The sequence below is a fragment of the Phacochoerus africanus genome, chromosome 6 (assembly GCF_016906955.1).
Source record: "Phacochoerus africanus isolate WHEZ1 chromosome 6, ROS_Pafr_v1, whole genome shotgun sequence".
In the NCBI taxonomy this organism is placed as follows: Eukaryota; Metazoa; Chordata; class Mammalia; order Artiodactyla; family Suidae; genus Phacochoerus; species Phacochoerus africanus.
The window spans coordinates 107,094,136-107,108,580 of record NC_062549.1 but is presented as its reverse complement, the minus strand read 5'-3'; the positions used below and the strand labels follow the sequence as shown (position 1 = coordinate 107,108,580).

General features: G+C 43.2%; 1 protein-coding gene across 3 annotated transcripts in view; it reads right to left on the bottom strand.

The window, feature by feature from the left end:
- The window catches only part of PTPN22 (protein tyrosine phosphatase non-receptor type 22), a 65,172-nt gene extending 59,242 nt beyond the window's left edge, over positions 1-5,930 (bottom strand). The window contains exon 1 of one of the 3 annotated variants that reach the window (XM_047784971.1): positions 5,680-5,930. In XM_047784971.1, coding sequence (XP_047640927.1) covers positions 5,680-5,766 — 87 coding nt within the window. In that variant the 5' untranslated portion in view covers positions 5,767-5,930. Of the gene's footprint in view, positions 1-2,363; positions 2,503-5,679 lie in introns of those variants that run through there. The other 2 variants (XM_047784972.1, XM_047784973.1) reach the window with 2 other exon arrangements.
- Positions 5,931-14,445: the final 8,515 nt, after the last annotated feature.

Sequence of the window (14,445 nt, the reverse complement as noted above, 5' to 3'; positions counted from 1 at the left end):
ATCTAGTCACTTATGATGGAGCATGATAATGTGAGAAAAAAGAATGTATATGTGTATGTGTGACTGGGTCACCTTGCTGTACAGTAGAAAATTGACAGAACACTGTAAACCAGCTATAAGGGAAGAAAATTTTAAAAATCATTAAAATAAAATAAAAGAAAATAGTCATGGAAAATTTTCAGGTTCAGGAATCAAATAAATAAAATTAACCTAACAAAGGAGTTCCTGTCATGGTGCAGTGGAAACGAATCCGACTGGGAACCATGAGGTTGCAGGTTTGATTCCTGGCCTTGCTCAGTGGGTTAAGGATCCAGCGTTACCGTGAGCTGTGGTGTAGGTCTAGGTCGCAGACACGGCTCAGATCTGGTGTTGCTGTGGCTCTGGCTTAGGCCAGAGGCTACAGCTCCGATTCGACCCCTAGCCTTCAAACCTCCATATGCCGTGAGTGCAGCCCTAAAAAGAAAAGAAAAAAAAAATTTAACCTAACAAGTAGCATTTTATACTAATTAAATTAGAAACATAAAACGTTATGATTTTACTTGACAAAGTGTACGTATAGAGGCTAAGAGGATTTGGAATCAAACATACCACATTTCAAATCCTAGTTTGCCATTTCACGGGTAAAATGAAGATAATATTTTCCTCTTGGGTTGGTTGTAGTGATTAACATCACAAGTGGTAAACCACTTAGATTGCCTCGCATATGATAAGCAGTGAAAACATTTATCTATTACTATCTTTTTTTAGATATTAAATTGAGACTAGCAAGGTCGTAGAGAAGATGATAAATTCAGACATTGCAAATTTTTCAAACTCTGTTGGAAACACATTTGGCAAAACTTAACCAATTAGATGCTAATATTCTTTGGTCCAGTAATAATACTTCGGGTGAATCTAGCCTCAGGAGATAATCCAAACGAAGGGAAAAACCACGTGGACCAATATGTTTATTTCGGTATTATCACTCATCATGAAAAAATTAGAAAGAGCTTAAATGTCCAACAATTGAGAAAGAATTAAATTATATGGGTGCCTACTACATGTCAGGTATTTTATATATTTATTTGATTAGCTCCACGGCAATTCTGCAAAGTGAATATTATTTGCTATCACTTTGTAGTTACTTTGTTCAAGGTCACATAGCTACTAATAGGCAGAAGGTAAATCCAAACCCAGATGTCTATGACTCCAGAGGGGTTACAAGTACTGATGGCAAAGCAAGACTACCTGAACTCAAAACTCAGTTCTGGAGTTCCCGTCGTGGCGCAGTGGTTAACGAATCCGACTAGGAACCATGAGGTTGTGGGTTCGGTCCCTGGCCTTGCTCAGTGGGTTAACGATCCGGCATTGCCGTGAGCTGTGGTGTAGGTTGCAGATGCGGCTCGGATCCCGTGTTGCTGTGGCTCTGGTATAGGCCAGTGGCTACAGCTCCGATTGGACCCCTAGCCTGGGAATCTCCATATGCCGCGGGAGCAGCCCAAGAAATAGCAAAAAGACAAAAAAAAAAAAAAAAACTCAGCTCTGCAACTTACAAGTGATATGACCCTGAGTTGCTCTGCAACTTACAAGTGATATGACCCTGAGCAAGTCACTTAACCTCTCTGTGTCTCTATTTCCTCATCCCTAAAAAGGAAATAATAACAGTGCCTCCTCAATAGATTAAGTCAATTGATATATAAAAGGCTTTAGGACAGTTTCTGTAAGTATTAGCTGTTACTATGATAATTATACTTTCATTATACTATTCTGCATCGTCATTAATATAGATTTTAATCATCCTGAGAGTCTTTTGTCATTTTAAGTGAAAATATGAAAATGAAAAATTGTAGCTATGTTTATAATTACGATAATATAAAAGGCATCCTATAAAAGGACAAGAACTAGAATTTCTACAACCCCCAAAATAGTATTTGTTGGGGTCTTGGTACTATGATGAACTTATTTTCTTTTAACTTGCAATGATTTTTTTTATAAAAATAACAACAATAAGGGCCTTTTCTTTAAGTACCTTTAAGGAATTTTCTAGAGTGTGGTTGCATACTGCTATTTTTTTTTTTTGTCTTTTCTTTTTCTTTTTAGGACTGCACCTGTGGCATATGGAGGTTCCCAGGCTAGGGGTTGAATCAGAGCTACAGCTGTAGGCCTACACCACAGCCACAGCAACTTGAGATCTGAGCCGCATCTGTGACCTACACCACAGCTCACAGCAACACCAGATCCTTAACCCACTGAGCGAGGCCAGAGATGGAACCCGCATCCTCATGGATGCTAGCCTGATTCATTTCCACTGTGCCACAACGGGAACTTCCTGCATACTGCTATGTCTGCTGTATAGAAACTATGCTATAGAACTAGAGACTTACCATCAGGCTAGGGCCTTTGAGGGACTCAAGTTATTGGTTGAAGCATGGCACTATTGTATAAGAATTCATTCAACAGGCTCTGAAATGGCAGATCCAGGTTAAATTTCATGTCTATGGCTAAAGAGCTGAGTGTGCTTGGGCCAATTATTTAACTTCTTAGAGTCTTGGTTTTCTTATCTGGAAGTCAGAGATTAGAACAAGCTCATAAGGTTTGCTTGGATTTTTTTTTTTTTTTTTTTTGTCTTTTTAGGGCTGCATATGGAGGTTCCCAAGCTAGGGGTCAAATCAGAGCTGCAGCTACCATTGATGCCACAGCCACAGCAACTCAGGATCAAGCCACGTCTACCACCTACAGACCTATACCACAGCTCACGGCAGCACCAGATCCTTAACCCACTGAGCGAGGCCAGGGATGGAACTCACAACCTCATGGATATGAGTCAGTTTCGTTACTGCTAAGCCACAATGGGAACTCCGAGTTTGTTTGGTTTTTTATATGAGTAATAAATAAGACAATAAATGTGATGCTTCCTTGACACCCCACCAGGACTATCACAGTTATATAAATATTTAATAGAGTAGTTAATGTTTAACATCTGCATCTCTAAGGCATCCTCTATTGTCCTAGAAGATAAGCTCCGCCAAAGCCTGGAGCATTGCATTGCAGAACCAGCATCTAGCATGATGCTTTGCACACAGTGAGCACTCAATAAATATTAGAGTGAATGCGTGAAAACCTTACAGGAGGGGTCAGTGGCAGTTTCAACTACAGAAGGATTATTGAGTTTAAACTTGGCATGGGGAAAAACGGAAACAGTATGATATTGGCTCTAGCTGTCATAGCAGGGCTATGCGCTCTGCACAAGAGGGAAGTGGGGACAGAAATCAAAACTAGGGACCCAGCGGGTTGGGGGGCCAGGGTGCACAGAGCATCTACCTGGAAGTGGAGAGGACTTTTGATAATTCCCACAGAGGCAGCCCTCTGTAGGCCTATGTCACAGAATCAGCTCCCAGATCTCAGAAACAGCACATCCTGGAAGAACATGTGAAGAGCTGAAGATGGAATGTGGGACGTGACCTAGTGGAAAGCCTTCCAATTTAAGGGCAGTTATTTACCTTGTCCAAGCAAGCAGCCTGGCCCCATTCACACCCAGCACCCCATCAAAGCCACTCTCTGGTATCTCAGCTAAACCTTTAGGTGGGGCTGAGGGAGGGAAAGGCTCTGTTTTTCCACTGGAGGACATGAGTCAGTGAACAGTGAGGTTCCACTTAATCACCACCCAAAAACAAAGTCCTTAAACTCAGAAGCTAGAAGAGTAAGGAAGTGATTAATATAGAAGTCAATTTAGTGGTTATTCCTTGGCCTGGGCAGGACAGGGTGGGGTGAGGGACCAGATGGGGAAGGGTTTTTTTTTAAACGGGTCTTCTGGGGTTTGACAGGGTTCTATTCCTTGACCTGAGTAGTGGTTGCATTATGATTATACTTAAACATGTTGTGTGGACTTTTCTAAATGTGTTACAGTTCACAATTTCAAACAGCTGGGAAAAAAATGCAAACTGTCAAAAGTTTTTGAGCAGGGAAAAAAAACCAAATAACCAGATCTGTAGTCTTAAAAGATCACTTGGGTGTTGAAGGGAAAATTGACTGAAGGTGGGGCAAGGCAAGAGGCAGAGAAAACAGGAGGTGAGGTAGCTGCTAGAATTTGGTGAGAGGTTATAATAACTGAGCTGAGAAAAGGTAAAATATTAGGAATGTAGTCTGCATTCTTTTCTTTTCTTTTCTATTTTCTTTTTTTGTCTATATTATTTTCAAAAACACAACCAAAATAAAACAGAAGCTGCCACTGCCCCCTCAGCTCACCATTCACCTCTCTGCATTGGATGAATCTGGCTCCAGCTATAGTCCAGTTATAGTCCAGGAGCAGATACATGTCTAACAGACATAGAAGCCAGGATTTCTGTCTTCCCTCCATCCCTGCTAACTCTACTCAAAGAGACTCAGATGCCTGGCCAGCGGCAGTTAGAGTGCAATTTTTCATGATACCACAATATAATCCAAATTGAGCTGACACAGTGGTTTCTATCATAATAGGCAATAACTCAGTGATAAGAACCTAATCACTCGAGAACATGTACAAAGTGGTTTCACATCTATCTGCGAAATGTTAACTCCACGGGGGCAAAGGTTTTTGTTTTGTTCACTACCATATCCTCAGTGCCTAGAACTGAACTTGGTACACAGCAGGTGCTCATTAAGTGTTACTGAATGAACGGCCACATTTAAGCATTATTGTTATGGATATTGAGACATCACAATAATCCTGTGCAGAGAGGCAGGGCCTGACTTATCCCCACTGCGGAAGTTAGAAAATAGAGACCGGGTGAGATCAAGGCACATTTCAAATAGTTGATCATTTGCTTGAGGACAGAATCATGATTTAATCTCAGATTTTACACTTAAACTCTCTTATTTTTCCCATTTCTTCACAGCTGAAAAGGTACAGTTTGAAGTTCCTACAGCTTCGAATCATCAGCTGGAAGTATTCCAAAATGCATGGTAGGTACCCTCAGATATCCTGTGTCCCTGGATGAGCTGGCTCATAGAATGAATGAGGCCTGCTCAGCTGCCACTGCGTCAATAACCAGTTCCCCTGCAGGAGATGCCGTGTTCCCCTGGGTAATCAAACCCAGGTGATCCCAGGCTCCCTTGTGCTTATGTTTCTCTCCATGTCCCTCACTTTTCTCTGTTCCCTGTCCTACCCCAGCCAGCAAAAGGAGGTTAAGGAAACCCTGTTATTGCCCAAAGACACGAGAAAAAATAAACGTGGCAGAAAGTACTTTTGGTGCTCTTCAAAAGCCTCTGTCATCCAAATGGAACCCCACAGGAGGCCAAAAGGGTAATGCTCCATGAAAAGGGAACCTTGCTCTGGTTCCTCTTGATATGCATGAAAATGAGTCCTTTGAAACATAAACCTAGAACTCAGATACCTGGGAACTCCAGATGTTCAATGAATATTAGGTTTGTACCCCTGGAATGATGCAGGTCTTTTGGAGGATTCCCAGTCAACCTCCAAGAACTAGCACACAAAATATTCCAAACTATGTTTTGCTAAGAAAGCTAAGCTATCAGGCATGGTAGAGGACACCCGAAGGACACACACGCCACTTAGAGAAGTCACACTTTTAGGATGCCTTCTTCCCCAAAAGGTCTGATATGCACTTGATTGCAAGAGCAATTTGGTCTAAAAGAATTGGACCATTGCAGGCAGTTAAACATCTATGTCACTAGCCCGACCGGGTCACATATAGGACTTACCAGAAATTCATTGGCAAACTCCTTTTTGTTATTTTTCTTGTTTTGGGCCTCATCCAGGAACTTCTGTAGGACTTCTCTTTGGTCCATGCTGCAGGGCAAGAGAGACCGTCTCTGAGCGGTTTAAAGGAGGGCATGTCAAATGTGTGTCATGGCCGAGACAGCACTGAGAAGCCACCGTTGCTGCCTGAGCAGAGCATGTTGAAGGCTGTGGTTTACTGACTTCATCACAAGCCCCAGAGGAAATTAGTGCGTAACCAGCCCTCTGTGGTCACACAACAAAGCCAGCACCTCACTCCTGGGCCCTAGCGCCTTCCTTCCCAAGAGAAGAACCTGATTACAAGTCAGGTTTGTAATACACAGGAGGCCAAGCAGAAAGAACATAGCTCCGAGTCTATTCTCCTCCATTGCCCTGAAGCCAAAGTCATCGTTTTTCTTGCTTCCTAGAGAAAAGGCAGAATTACAGGTCCCCACGGATGGATGGTCTCTGCCTAGTTCCCCAATGAGCACAAAGACCCTTTGATGCTTCTGATTCCTTAAGGCCCAGATGAACTCTATAAGGTTCATTTAACCTCAGACGGGAGACAGACCCTGGAGTCTTCTCAGAAGTTTTTTGTCAGTGTGGTCCTAGCAAACTTCTCTGCATTAGAGAAGGCCGTTTTCTTCAGAAAGTTTAAGTCTGCCGTAGAGATCTCAAACTCTCCTTTGTGTGAAGCAAAGTCAGCTGCTTCTGACAGTCCACGTCTCTCCCAGGGCTGGGGAAGTGCTCACGTCCAGTAAGGGAAGTGCCGTTGAGTTCAGAACCCACCCCAGCCCTCCAGGACTTCTTGAGCTTCTTTGGGTTCTGGGTATAAAGACCGAGGGCACTGGTCTGTAGAGGATCCAGGAGCACAGTGGCCCCCAGAAGGAGCCTGTGACTGGGAAGGTGGCACAAAACCCGTGAATGTGGAGTTCCTGTGTGGCACAGTAGAAATAATTCCGACTAGGAACCATGAGGTTCCGGGTTTGATCCCTGGCCTCGCTCAGTGGGTTAAGGATCTGGCGTGGCCATGAGCTGTTTACGTTGCAGACATGGCACAGTTTGGGCGCTGCTGTGGCTGTGGTGTAGGCCGGCAGTTGCAGCTCCGATTCAACCCCTAGCCTGGGAACCTCCATATGCTGCGAGTGTGGCCCTAAAAGGCGGGAAAAAAAAAATCCCCTGAATGTCATGCTAGTAAAATATGAAGGAAGAGGAAAAAGAGTAAAAATCAACCACACTGCCGGGAACAGAGCAACTTTTAAGGCTGAAAGCCTGAACAACTATCTCTAGAGAAGACACGTGTACTCTGCAGCCAATGCGGGAAGGCCACTGTTTCAGGAAGCCACGCTGTGCATGTGGCATTTGGCCCCTAATGGGGCCTTTCTGTTCTAGAAAAAGCTTCCACGGCTCAGCTTGCATAAATTCTCTCCTCAATGGGTACAGACCTACCCAAGAGTATCTCATTTGGTAACAGAACAAAACAAAAATCAGCATAACATATCTGTTTGAGGACAGAAATTCAACTAATAATATGTTAACAAAACTAGTTGGAAATAATCATGAAGAAAATTTGGAAATACACTGTTAGAACTTCCTCTATTTTTTTTTTTTTGTCTTTTTTCTAGGGCCGCACCCACGGCATATGGAGGTTCCCAGGCTAGGGGTTGAATCGGAGCTGCAGCCACTGGCCTACACCACAGCCACAGCAATGCCGGATCTTTAACCCACTGAACAAGGCCAGGGATCAAACCCGCAACCTCATGGTTCCTAGTCAGATTTGTTAATCACTGAGCCACAACGGGAACTCCAAAAGAAATTCCTCTATTTGATATTAGCAATCCTTTCTGTTTTGCAACATTTGTCTTTTTTGGGGGGGTGCCGCACCTGGAGGGTCCTAGGCTAGGGGTCGAATCAGAGCTACAGCCACTGGCTTACACCACAGCCACAGCAATGCCGGATCCTAGCCATGTCTGTGACCTACACCACAGTTCACAGCAACACTGGATCCTTAATCCACTGAGCAAGGCCAGGGATCGAACCTGTCAGATTCATATCCACCGACTCATGACGGGAACTCCTCTGTCTTGCAACATTTTTTAAACTTCTTTCAGGACATGATTCTGAACACTCTTGGGCTGCATTTTCTTCACTGAGCCTTACAACCGGGAGGGAGAGGCCACTGAGGTATCTTGCTTACCAGCAATGTGAAGCCAATGAAGAATTTCAATCCTGATCTCCATAATAAATCAAATGAACTATAGGAGTTCCTGTTGTGGTGCAGGGGGTTAAGAACCCAACATTGTCCTGTGAAATTGCAGTCTACCCCTGGCTTCTCTCGGTGGGTTAAGGATCCAACTTTACTGCAAGCTGTGTTGTAGGCCACAGATGTGGCTCAGATCCAGTGTTGTTGGGGCTATGGCGTAGGCTGCAGCTACAGCTCCCATTCAACCTCTAGCCCAGGAACTTTCATATGCTGTGTGTGCAGCTGTAAAAATAAATAAATAAAATAAAATGAACCATAATTCTTCAACAGTTGTTGAGAGCAGGATAGTATTTCTCAAATTATCCCTAACTAGCTTTAAAGGAAAATTCCCTGCTGCTCTAAATAATGCAATATTTAATGTGGCTTTTTTTTTTCTTTTTTCTTTTTTCTTTTTAGGGCTACACTTGAGGCATATGGAAATTCCCAGGCTAGGAGCCACAGCTGCCAGCCTGTGCCACAGTCACAGCAACTCATGATCTGATACATATCTGCGACCTACGCCACAGCTCATGGCAACGCTGGATACTTAACCCACTGAGTGAGGCCGGGGATCTTACCAGCATCCTCGTGGATACTAGTCAGGTTTGTAACCTGCTGAGCCACAATGGAATCTCCTAATGTGGCTTTTTAAAAACATGAAATATGGGAAAAAATTTTAAGAGACAAAATTTCAAGTTCACAACAACTAAAACCATGTGAAAGTACGTACATGATTAAATGAAGACTAAAAGTTGCAGAAAAGAATCAGTTTCATATGCGCTGGGATTATGGATGGTTTTTAAAACTCTTCCTTTGAGATTATTTTCTAATTAGAAAAAATGTATTCATTTGCTCAGCAAATTTATTGAATACTTACTGAATGCTAAGCACTAGGTTTGAGGCTGTGTATACAACAGTGAACAAGCAAAACGTGGTGAAAACCATCCTTAACCAAATAAAGCATCTCAGAATTAAGGTATAGACTTAATTACTGATAAAAATTAAAAGATTCCAAGCTAACTTACACATTTGCAAAGTAGCCAAGTAAAACCTTAAAAGGAGAGTGATTTTCTATATTTGGACAAGTAAGAGACATACAGTTTCATAATCTCTCTGTCACCTTAGAAAATCTTTACTTCCATCAGAATCAGAACTTTACTAAGGAATAAACAAAAAGATGGTGAGTAAAATAAAATTTAAATCTATTTTCCGCAAGTCCATATTGCAGAACAATTTCTCTTTTTGTTTTCTTCTTAGGGAGGGACAAGATGGAGATAGATATGAGATAAGAAAGAAAAACTCGCTTAGATATGATACAGAAGGATCTGAAAACAGTGTCTTCGCAGAACTGCAGATCTTTAAAAGCAAGCAGCCATGCTTAGGATTCTGCTCCACTGTAAAACTAAAAGATACAGAAACATCGTGAAATAACCAAACCTCAAAAACCCACTTAGCTGAAAGGCCATTTCCTGAGCAGACCACTCAAGCAAGCAAAAAACAAACTGAAGGAAAAAACAAAACACTTGTTTTATTTTTAATAAATCTGAGCTACGACCTAATTTTTCACACGTCTACCGACATTGGAGGACAATAGGAGCATAACTGAAGATTCTGTTGACTCACTTATATCTTGTGGGAAGATCAGAGCTGGGGAAGGGAAACAAGTCATTCAGCAAAGACTGGCAAATACCTCAAAGCAGTGAAGCATTTACGATGAAACATTTAAACCAGTCTGGCAGAAGCCCTACAGGAACACAACAATTCCGTGCAGCAAAAGGCTCAGAAACACTTTATCAGCGCCATCAAGGCTGAGTTCTAGTGGAAAGTGACCCCGCAGTACCTGAGGAGGCGTGAGGAAGGAACGTCTCACTGTTGCCTCATCTGGCCCCCGTGTTTGTTCAGGAGGAAGATGACAACAGGGAGGAGCGCCGAAGACACTGTCACCTGTTCCAAGGAGAGGGGAGTGTGCCAGTGTAAGGGGAAACATTAGTGTCACGAAGGTTGGGCGTTAAATGACAAAAGCACTTTAACCAAAGACACTGTTGGAAGGCGGGGTTGGGAGGGGAGGTTATTAGAACGAAATAAACCTGTCAATAGGGAAGACACTCAGCTTTCTCAGAACACCCTTCTCCTGGGAGAGGCGTTTTTTACCCTCAGAAAGCCACTTACCCACTTTGCTTCAGTTTCACTACTCCTGCCTTCCCCTACATCCCAAGGTCGTTGACGTGACATGGGCTTTGCGTATTTTCTGTGCAACACGCTGTTCTTTGTAAGCATCCTCTTGGTTTAAAAGGTCTCTTGGTCCCTTCTCTTCGGTGTCTTTCAGATTCAATCTGTCTTTTCTGTTCCCATGTTAACCACTATCCCCATCTCACATCTGGATTCCTGCAGCAGTAAGCTCTTGGTCATCTTCCTATCTTCCGCTCTTATATCTCCTGGTCACTAAGGCTGGATAAATGTTCTTAAGACTCCACTTTAATGCTGAACAACTAAAGGCCTTACTGGTCATTGATGGGGACCAGTCCAGACTTCTTAGCTTGTCCCATTGCCCCTCCTCATCAAGTGTCCCCAGCCCACCTACACAACATCACCCATCGACCTGGTCATTCTATTGCCACTTCTTTGGCTACTCTCACAATTACTCCTAATTTTCATCAAGATGAAAATAAAACCATAAAGACTAATTAGTTACTCTTTTCTTCAAAAACCCAGCCCCTAACTCTATCTCACCATGACCTCCTTTTAGTATGAATTCTTTCAGTATAAATCCTTATATTCTGCTACAGACGTTTTAATTTTTTCACGTTTCTTGTCTCCCATACATTTACTGAAAAGAGGAATTTATTCAAAAGGAAGCACTTAAAATGCCCACCCCCTCCCTGTAGTTTTAAGCTTATCAAAGGCAATGAGAGTGCCTTCTATACATTTGTATAACCCACAGGGCTTCACATGGTTTTGAGCCTACCTAAAATAGCTATGCTGTGACAAATAACTGTTGTGGTTAGGCATTCGTGAGAGATCCACTCTGACTTGGTTATTCACTCCATCGGTTACTCAGGTCTCTTGCTTTCTCTGGCTGGGCACCTTCACTATGCCAGGAGCAGATGGGCCTTCCCTATGGAGAGGTCCAGGGTCCTGGCACAGAGTCCTTCCCTGAATGCTGCTGCCCAAGCAGCGGGGCTGTCACTGTGAAAGGAATGGTTCCATTGCTGAAGCACAGAGTACCTCCGCCCCCCCGCCCAAAGGGCTGCAATGCACCCCCAATGTCCAGGAAAAAAATGCCTCCTTTATTTCCAGAAAAAAAATGTTCCTCCTTTTAGAAATGGACACAGAAGAGGCTTATAAGCACCTCTAACAAAGCCTGTTTGCTTTGTTCATGTTCTCACATCACCCACAGCAAAAAGTCCCCTACCCATCTTCCAGCTGGCTTCTAGCCACCACAGCATTCTGAGACCTCATCGTGTTCTTCGGTCCCCACGGGGAGCTTCCTAGCCCGCGTCCCACCCAGCACACAGGCAATTTGGTTTCAGAAACACCAATCCTCAAGAGGCAAATGTCAATTGATAACTTGCAACGGAAGTAATGTACCTTTTTTTTTTTTCTCCACAGAGTTGGAATTCTTGGTAAGGTTGACTTCTATTCAAAGTACAATCAAAGCTGAATCATTCATTTGATTGTTCACTCTGTTTTCACCCATTTATTCATTTAATGAATACTTATAAGATCTGCATACATGCAAGAGAATGGGGAGGAGGGGGGCTCCGAAAGTGAAGGATAAATTCTCCCCATTCAAGGATCCTTTATTCTAGTACGGAAGGTAAATACACAAAAAACTATAATGTAAGACCATTTGTGATATGACCATAGACATGGGGCAAATAAAATTATGAGAAGGCAGTCAGGGTTGGGGTGAGAAAAAAAAATTATGAGAAGGCAAAGATCACTTCTTACTGGGGTTACCTAGATAATCTTCATGAGGTGACATTTGAGCTGGGTCTTGAAGATGCCTGTAGAGCCTGAGAAAAATAGGAAACACAGAGAACACTCGGAGGAGGGTAGCTTAGTGAGTGGCTCAGCCTGACTGGAGAACTGGTTATGTGGAGGAGGCTCTTGATCCATAAAGTTAGAAAGGGCAGTTGGAGCCAGACTCTGGGAAAAGTTGAATACCAGGCTGAAAAGTCAGGCTTTATTTAATAGGAATGGAAAACCACTGTTTGTTTAAAAACAACTTTATTGAGGAGCATTGGCACATAATAAACTATACACTTCAAAGTGTAGGGTTGATGGCTCCCCAGCCCGTATACATCCTCATGAAATCATCCCCACAATCAAGATAATGAATATATCCAATTACCTTCAAAAGCTCCACTGAATGATTATAAGAGAATGGCAATCGAAGCAATGCTGTGGGGAGCTTCCCAGTGACTCGGTGGGTTAAGGATGTCACTGCCATGGTGCAGTTCGATTCCTGGCCCAGGTATTTCTGCATGCAGTGGTACAACCAAAAATAAGTGGGGTGGACAATGCTTTGGGAAAATGATTCTTAATTTAAAAAAATAAATAAATGCCCCTTCCTCTTTCTTTCTTTTTTTTTTTTTTGGTCTCTTTACCTTTTCTAGGGCCACTCCCACGGCATATGGAGGTTCCCAGGCTAGGGGTCAAATCGGAGCTATAGCTACCAGCCTACACCACAACCACAGAAACATGGGACCTGAGCCACATCTGCGACCTACACCACAGCTCATGGCAAGGCCGGATCCTTAACCTACTGAGCAAGGCCAGGGATCGAACCCACAACCTCATGGTTCCTAGTCGGATTTGTTAACCACTGAGCCACAATGGGAACTCCGTAAATGCCCCTTTCTGATGAATTTTTCCCAGTTCTTAAAAATCTCCTTCAGTAGTATATAAAATTTTAAAATGAATCAGGAGTTTCTGTCGTGGTTCAGTGGTTAATGAACCCAACTAGTATCCATGAGGACGTGGGTTTGATCTCTGGCCTTGCTCAGTGGGTTAAGGATCTGGCGTTGCCGTGAGCTGAGGTGTAGGTTGCAGACACAGCTCAGATCCTGCATTACTGTGGCTGTGGTGTAGGCTGGCAGCTGCAGCTCTGATTCAACCCCTAGCCTGGGAACTTCCATATGCTGTGGGTGTGGCCCTAAAAAGACAATAAAATAAAATAAAAAATAAAAATGAATCAAAACAAGGGACAAAGAAACAGCTTTGACCAATCTGGTACCAATACATGGGACAGACTGGAACAGGGTGAGCCTGCAACAGGACGATCAATGACCCACTGAAAGCGTAACTAGAAGGCTTTACCAGTAGTCCATGCAGGTGGTAATAAACTTGGAGGGAGAATCAGGACAAAAAGGAAGAATAATCATGAAAGACTAAGTGGGGGAGTAGGACTGGAAGCAGGCAAGAGGGAAAAATGACAGTTTGGGGCTAGTTGGATAACAATATGGGAAAGAATGGGGATAAGAAATGTCAATAGAAATAAAAATTGAGTTTGTGGATGTGGATTTGGGGAGAAGAGAGAATAAGTCAGATTTATGAATAACCCACATTGAGGTAAAAGGTAAAACAAGATTGGCTTAACTTTGTGGGAGGCAGAGTTAAAGGAGAGAAAAAAGTCAGGCTAGAACTTAATGGACTCCAAAGCCCAGGGGCTCCAAATTATTTAAGCAGTACTTACAAACTATTCCAGGCACTGGGCTAAGGCCATTACAAAGTATAGTGTATCATTTATCCCTCGAAATAATCCGATTAAGGAAACACAGGCACAAAGGAATTGGATTACTTGCCCAGATGTCACATGATCTATGTGAAACTAAGCTGTCAAAATCACACAATCTGAATGCATTCTCCGTCTCTGGGCTACAGGGTCTTCCCGCAGCCCAAGCACTTCAGCTCTCCCAAGACTGGGCAGCCTAACAACAAACACAGCACCCAGGCCAGAGATGCTTTACTAATTGTCCTGGTATAACCCCTGGGGCACCCCAGCCTCTGTCTCAAAATAGGACAATATGGAGTTCCCGTCATGGCTCAGTGGTTAATGACTCCGACTAGGAACCATGGAGTTGCAGGTTCCATCCCTGGCCTGGCTCAGTGGGTTAGAGATCCGGCGTTGCTGTGAGCTGTGGTGTAGGTTGCAGACACAGCTTGGATCCCGCGTTGCTGTGGCTGTGGCGTAAGCTGGCGGCTGCAGCTCCGATTGGACCCCTAGCCTGGGAACCGCCATATGCCGTGGGAGCGGCCCTAGAAAAGGCAAAAAGACGAAAAAATAAAAAAAAAAATACGACAATATACTTGGAACTTGATTCACATTCACATTCTGACATTTTGCAGGCAATATAGGATAAAAAAGTATGGCTAACAGGGAAAAGAAAAGAGGAGGCTGCTGGCCTCTAACATTTATCGTTCAATCTTTTTCTAGCTTTATTGCAATATAATTGGCATATAACTTTGTATAAGTCTTAAGGCATACAACATAAAGATTTGGCAT